Source organism: Nothoprocta perdicaria, unplaced genomic scaffold, assembly GCF_003342845.1.
Source record: "Nothoprocta perdicaria isolate Ctin4 unplaced genomic scaffold, notPer1 scaffold_85, whole genome shotgun sequence".
Taxonomy (NCBI): Eukaryota; Metazoa; Chordata; class Aves; order Tinamiformes; family Tinamidae; genus Nothoprocta; species Nothoprocta perdicaria.
The window spans coordinates 420,038-427,733 of record NW_020456143.1 but is presented as its reverse complement, the minus strand read 5'-3'; the positions used below and the strand labels follow the sequence as shown (position 1 = coordinate 427,733).

The window sequence follows — 7,696 nt, the reverse complement described above, 5'->3', positions numbered from 1 at the left end:
GGGGCAAAAGTGACTCCCAGTCTCCTAAACCGGGAGAGGGGAAAAAAAAAAAAAAAAAAAAAAAAAAAAAAAAAAAAAAAAAAAAAAAAAAAAAAAAGAGAGAGAGAGAGATCAGGTCAAAGCCTCCTCCTCTGTCTTGGGGTCTCTGCCCCTGACCACAACGCAGCATCTTTCCCTCCCTTCACAGTGACACCTACCGGCTTCCCCGGCCGCTTCCCGCTGCCCTTCGGGCGGAGCGCAGCTCCCCCCGGGGCCTCCCCAGTGCTATAGGCGTGTGTGTGGGGGTACACAGTCCCATCCCCCGGGTCCCGGCTCCCCCGACACTCCCGGCTCGTGGCGGCCGCGCGCKGCGGAGCGATGCCCGCTCCCGGCTGCTCCGCCCGTCGGGACGGTCCGGGAGCGGCGTCCCGGCTGCTGCGCAGCGACGGGAACTTTCTCCCGGCCACTTTCCCGGGACGGCAGGACGGGAGGCACCTGCGCGGACACCACCCCTCCAAAAAACCAACCCTGTACGTGTGTGTGAGCCCCCCCCGCCGGCTCCCCCGGCGCAGCCGCTGCCCGTGCGCGCCCGCGGGYTCCGCGCAGGGGGAGCCGCCCCGCTCCGCCCCGCGGGCTCCGCGCAGCGCCGCGCAGCGCCGGCCGGCCCGGGGAGGGGCCTCGCGCTATTTATGAGCTCCGGCCCCTCTCGCCGGGCAATGATGCGGCGCAGCGCCGGGTGACGCGCGCGGGGTCGGCACCGGGCTGCAAGCGCAAGGCGAAAACCAAAGCGAAGCGAGGCGGGAAGCGAGGCGGTCACCGTCCCCACGCGGCCACTTGCCGCTCACTCTTAGTGCTAGACGGAGGGCTGCAGAGAAGAGAACCCCCTTCCACGGATTATTTTATAGAGGAACCTTTGCAACCACTGGGAAGAAGGAGTTTTTTTTTCTTTCCCCCTCCCTCCCAGCCATGAGGCAGGTTTGGAATTAAAGAGTTCTGGTAACAGGATTGGAGTCCGTAAACTGATAGAGACCAGATAGCAACCTGTATTGCTGGCTCCTCCACTAGCTGGGTAAGCAACGTTGAAAGTTCTTTCTTTGCTGTAATTGATATGAAGTGTGCTTGATTATTGTTTTTTTTCCTTTTGTTCATGGCTAGTTAAAGCATATCCAGACCTGCATAATATTTTTTTTTCTTTCCTTTTTTTTCTTTCATTTTCTGCTAATGAATGATTTTCCTTATGGGGACTGGGAGACTTTCCTTATGGGGACTGGGAGACTCAGCAGATGACACCTGCACAGCACTTTACAGTGGAGCTATGGATACCTTTCCAAAGCAATGTAGCATGCTGAAAGGGAGATCTGTGTTAGGAAAACTTCACCATATTACTTCAGTAGTGGTTTGTTGATTTGTTAACAGTTGGAATACAGCATGAAAGCAGAAGTGGGGTTATACATTACTTTTCCTCTGTCCTAGGAGATTTTTTTTTAAGAGTACTTCCAAGATTTTAGGTTTGTGGGTTGTCAGCAGAGATCATGTGCACAGGGCAGGCTGAATATAGTATCATGACTTACTGAGATAAATTCAGGACTGGGATGTAAGTCCAAATCTGTTTCAAATTTGAAATAAGTTTGTTTGAAATTAAACCAATTTCCATTAGATCATTTGCACTGCAGATATCCTAAGATACCTTTGTGGCACAATGTACATTTATTATTTATGTATCTAACAGCTGGCTAGGAACTATGCAGCCTGGAATTGGAATCCTGTATTTGCCTGTCACTTTGTGTGTCTGTGAAGACTGGAAATTTGAGCAATGAAATGTAGCAATATTTCACTCGGAACTGATTGCATTAAAATTGGCAGGAGACACAAGAGTGGGAGGGAAAGTGCTGAAAGGATGTTATTATTGTTGTTCCTATTACTATTATCGTTCTCAATATCGTTTAAGGAAAGAAAAAAAGATATATAGTTTTTCCTCCTTGACTTTTCATCCCTCTTGCAAAAGAAAGCATAGTGCTACTACTGTAGAATACTAATCCCACTGCATCTGTTAAATCACATGTTCAGTGTGATTGACTATTTGTTTTGGCCTGACAAAGCAATCTTATCAAGATTCAAAGGCACTTCTCCCTCAGAAGAGGGTTAAGTTAAAGGATATCCTACAAGCTAGTTATGAGTTTTAAATCAAAAACCTTACAGTAGTTACAGAGTTTGAGTAGCTTGCTTAAGAATTATTCTTGGCAAAAACTCAATGACTATCATTAGTTAACAAAGCCATAAAGAATTATTTGGAACRGAGCCAGGATGGATATGTTTCTTCCATAGACTAGATCCCTATCTGAGAATTTTCTAATACTGGTGTTTTTGTCCATTAGTGGKGCGGAAGGATTACTTGATCCTGAACGTGAGCAAGGCTTATGCCCTCAYTGCTTTCCATCCCTCCTCCTGGATCAGGAGGAAACTGGTGCAGACTAACACCACTAAAAATGATTTACGGGGAAGGGATATAGAGTGACAGAGCTAGTAATGAGATACTGAGCTTTTCCCTCCCAAGCCAGTGGTGCAGATCCAGCCCGAATTGGTGCTGACCTGGAGTCCTCCCTGCGTGGCAGCTGCTTCCTGCTGTGGTTTGGTGGTCACAGCCTGTTCTTGCAGGACAGGTGTGAATCTCAGAGGGACTGACCCACAAGGATGTAGAAATACTGTCTTCCACTGGAGGGACTGTAGGGCTAGAGCAGAGCTGAGGTACAGGAGGAACTGAAGTGACTGCAAGAAAACTCTTCCTCAAACAGGCAATCTTTAGCCTTTAATGCTATTGTTCAGCCTTAGAGTTTGCCTCCTTCAAGGTGCTTCCAGTTGCCACTGAATCATATATGTCATCCCATTATTAAATATCATCAAATAACACTGAAAAGCTGCTGTGACCAAAAAGAAATATATATATAACAGATTTTTATATATATATATCCATATCACATATATGGAGATATATATATGTGCCTGTGTATATAAGGGGTAGAAGAACAGGACTAAAATGAGTTCGTGATTTATTCTGGCTTTTGCAGTTGAGCTGGAAAAAAATAACATTAATCCATTGGCACTGGTAATTTAGGTGAAGGTTAGATGAGGTTCAGACTTGCTCAAGTTTGGGCACTGCATTTCAGCGCCATTGAAGTCTGGATGTGGCTTGGTTTTTATGGGTCAAACCCCAAGTCAGCTGGGCCTCCCAGGAAAGYGCTGCTGCTCTTCTAAGTTCTGTCTTGGGCCCAGCGTGAATCTTCTTGGTCCAAGAAGAGCTGGAGATTTGATCTGGGGTGTGTATTTGTTCCTATGAAGAGCTCAGCTGTGCAACTGAGTGTAGTTTCAGTGTATATATATGTGAGTAAGAACAGTGTAAGGTGCCCAGTGTAAGGTGCCCAGTATACACTGTCCAGTATGGAGTGGGCAGTGCCCTGAGAAGTCCTGGGGAGCTGGGCAGCGTCTGAAAGGAGCAAACTCCAAACGCAAATATTGACTAAAGCTTCAAGCATGTCGAATGCTTTTGGTTTCAAGGATATTGAAATGAGTGACATGTGTGGTCAGCTCTTCACCTTTAGAAAGGGTGTTGAGGACTCCTGAGCTCTCAACTGTCCCTAACTTCTAGCTTCTGGTRTCTGAGCACCTTTGATTTCCAATGTTTAAAAAGGGAGGGCCGGGAGAAGAGAGGGAGATCAAATATGATGTAAGTTAAGGAGAGAGGTCTAAAAATATCAGCCAGTTATTTTATTCATGAAACTTTATCTCCTGCCCTTGCTTTGCTCTGCCTTGACATTTAGCATAATTATTTTTCCAGCAGGTGGAATTGTCCTTATTTAAATAAGCTGAATCTAAGTCAGTCTTAGCCAAAAACATGTCTCTGCTGCTTCATACTAACAGCAACAAGCGTTTTTGTGCTGGCACAGAGCACATCTGGAGAAAACCATTTTCAGATCCATGAAGAAGAAAACAGAAGTGCTTTGCTTCTTTGCTTTATCATATATTATGACGTAAGCTGTAAGAGCTTTTTAACACAGTTTGGCCTGTAGTGTTTCTTGTGCTCCACATGATTTTATAAAGATGGTGACGTGATCTATCTTTCTTCCAGATTTAATTTCTTGGATATTAAGTTGCAAATCTGAAGAGATGGCACTGCTTGCACTGCACGTGTTGATTGGGATATTTATTTACTCTAGCCATGTAAAAGGATCTTCTCAGCCTCAAGCAAGGGTGTTTCTAACATTCAATGGTAAGAAAGAAGATAAACATTCTTGAGCAAATGTTATCTTTGAATATTTTCTTCTTCCCATGTCATCTCAATAAGTAGAAATGGTCTGTTTGATCTGTGTACCAAATTATTATTTTTGATGTGCTGCTGAGATACCTTCTAATCTAGATTTTATTCTTACATAAAGTTCATTGCTGCTATAGGTACTTAAATAGTCATCCCTTCTGTGTGTTTTGAAGATTCTTATGATATACTAATAATTAAAGGTTTTATTTCTTATCCTTAATTTTGCCTTGGAATTATAATAGCACATGGAGTACATGGCATGTGGTAGAAGTTCTTAGTGTTTTGAGTTGCTTTCATTTGYTGCCCAGCCGTGACACTTTACACTCTGAAAATCAGATTCCTTGAAGGTTTACCAAGCTGGTTAGCAAGGCGCCGGAGTCCTTATGCAAGGAGCGGTATTTTGCCAGCTTCATACAGTGTCTTGGATGTACTTAGCATTTTGCAATCACAGATGTCTACATACTGTAAACAAGCAATCAAAATATTTGTCTTCCAGAGGTACATTCACCTCTAAAATGCTGAGTAATACTTTATTACTCTGGTTATTTCAATATTACTTTAATACAAAGGTAGCTACTTAACAGTCCTGCATTTAATTGCAGAAAAGACTTCCTGCTAGCTGTTTACGTTTTGTTTGGTGGCTGCATGTACTGCATACATTTGTGCTTCCTTCCACTTCTATCAACATTCTCTAAAGTTTTTATGTCTTGTAATTTTGAGGGTTGGTATGGCAATCTAAGAACAGCCTTTTTTGGAATAGAAGCAGAAATGCAATCTAAGGCCTATGTAACCTAATGTAGCCTGTTGCACCACACTGTTTTTTATCAGTCTATCCTATCCTCCCTCGATGGCATAATGTGTTTGAGTTACTTAGTCCATAACACAGTGTATAAGAAGAATTAGTCAGAGCGGCATATATGGGCTATAGTGTACCTGGGCTGTGTTTTGATGATGACTCCATTCACTGTTGTTGCTTCAATCGTCAGAATGCCCAAGGGGATCCTATTCTTCCAGTATTAATCTTTGTCATAAATCCTGATTTTTTGGCCACCACTTCAGAGCATGTGAATCCTTCAAAGCATGAGCTAATCTGTTAATTTAAGTCAGAAATTGTCCATCATTAAATATAAGGACATTTGCTTTCTTCAGCCCTCTACCTGTTCTCGGATTTGTCTCTCGGATTTAGTCCCCACATCAACACTGTCTAAATTAGAATGTTTTGGATCATTCACAAGTGCAAGGCTGCCTTGCAGTTGCCGTGTCCTGCCATGTGAATATTCTGCATGCACTGCAGAGTCTTTGGAGGAATCGCTTTAAGAAAAATAAAGTAAGAAAGCTGCTGAATAACCAATACTGCTACTCACAATAATGATGATAAGTGGGGAGATKATATCCTGGAGGAGACCTCACTAAGTTAGGCCTTCCACAAGTAGCAGACTGATCAACTGATCAGTTGCAAGATGTTGCTGATATTGGGATAAAGGCATTAATCTTATGAGCCCAATACTTAATAGGCATGAATTGCCTAGGTTCAGTTAAAGCCGTGGTGACTTTTGTATTCCAACAAGGACTTGTCGAATGATCAAACAGGTGGTAGCCTAAGTGGGAATTTATTTTCCTTGGTTAACTAATGCCGTGTTAAAGTATACAACACTGTTTCTCAATGCAAGAGGAAGCTGGTGATTGTGTGTTAGACTTGCATCTCTATCACAGCTGGGCAAAACAGACTAATTCAGCTTCTCACATTGTGCCCAGAGTTAAATAATCCTAATTTCCTGTACGAGGACTCTTGCTTACAGTGTGTTAGACAGAAAGTCCTGTGTCATGTCTTTGATTTCTAAGGCAATGCTTTGCACAGGTAGAACTGGCAATCTCTCACCTCAGTGATAGTTAGTGGAGAGCAAGCATCCCCTGGGACTTGCCATAATTCATGACTGTTTTAAAATGAACAGTTTACTTTCCCTAATACTTTCCTTTTGTCTCCTCATAATTTAAATGTGGCCAGAGGTCATAATCATAGACTTCTACTGAATATGATCCCAAGTTTTATGTAGAAAAGCATTCACACTTTTTCTTCTTCCAATAAAATATATTTTGAAGTGCTTGATTTGTAACGCCCTTTCAAAGTGAATTAAGAAGTGTAAAATGCTTTTTATAACATATCAAGTAATATCTGAAATACAAGGCTGAACTTTTAATATAACATGAAAACAGTAAGTTTATTTTTAAGTCTGATCTCCAGATGGTAAGAAGCAACTTTCATTATGTAAAAAGTTTATAGATTGGACACAAGAAGATAGCAGTCCCAGTCTGTTATAAATTTGWATTCTGTAAATTTCTTTATTTTTGGCACTGATATAAAGAGAGAAGGTGAAATTTCCAGATACCACACAATAAAGGCACGTCATAAAAGTTTAGAATACTTGCAGGGTATTTTTCATGATCCTAATTAGATCTTGTTTAATATATATAATTGTGTAAGTTTGGAGTATAGGATTTATACATGCAAAGAAAATAAAGGATGCTTTTCAAAGCTAACCTGCTTCTTCAGGAGCAAGTCAATTGAGCCTATTTACATAGCAGCATTTCTCATGGGAAAATCCAGTGAGTATCTTGACCTACACTGTTGTTCATCAGGAAAGATAAAAATGTGAATTGGTTGAATCATGGGCTGCTTTTGCTCTTTGCCATCTACTTCATTAAGAATCAAATGTAATTAAAAAGCAAGCCTGGGTTAATACCTCAAGTGTCTGATAATAGGGAATTTGCAATTAATTTCAGTGGGGGAAGAATTGCAAGTCTAATTTCTATTTTTGAAATCAAAAGCATGGCCCTTCATTTAATTAAAATGTAGTTCATGACTTAGCTGAGATTGTTAAATATAGGTGTGATGTGAGTGAAGAAATTACTACTGTCTGCACCCTAATCATCTTGAAAATCCCAGTTTCATACATAACTCCTGGCTGTGATTTCTTTAGCTTTGCACCTGATTGCTATTGTTCCCCCTCATTCTCTGTGGAAAAGGAAAGATCAGTTGTATTATTGAGTGCTCTGCACAGGTATGGGTGCTTATACACAAGGCTGGACCTATGGAGAATCAGGTGAAGGGATCTGCTATGTGCCTAGATTGATTTATCATAATCTAATTGTCCTGTTTAATTGCAGTGGCACAGCCCATCAGTTCTGTATGACAGCTGCTCTTGCAGAGTGCAGGCTGGGAGGCACTGGGGGTAGAAAGGTGGCTCTAATTCTTCTGAGTCTGAAACTGCAAAGATGTGAAGCTTGTTATACAATGTAGGTCAATCGTTTACCATGTTAATATGGAAGCATGTAATATGTAGGGTGCCCATGATGGGGGGCGTGAACAGGATCTCTGGACTATTGACCAGAAGAGGGACTATTGAAAAG

The 7,696-nt window shown here is 42.1% G+C and overlaps 1 protein-coding gene across 1 annotated transcript in view; it reads left to right on the top strand.

Moving 5' to 3' along the window:
• The first annotated feature begins 769 nt into the window (after window positions 1–769).
• Window positions 770–7,696, top strand: part of SEMA3C (semaphorin 3C) — a 114,923-nt gene continuing 107,996 nt past the window's right edge. The window contains exons 1-2 of the mRNA XM_026052211.1: window positions 770–1,048; window positions 4,103–4,243. Of these exons, the coding sequence (XP_025907996.1) occupies window positions 4,141–4,243 (103 nt within the window). The 5' untranslated portion in view covers window positions 770–1,048; window positions 4,103–4,140. The remainder of the gene's footprint in view (window positions 1,049–4,102; window positions 4,244–7,696) is intronic.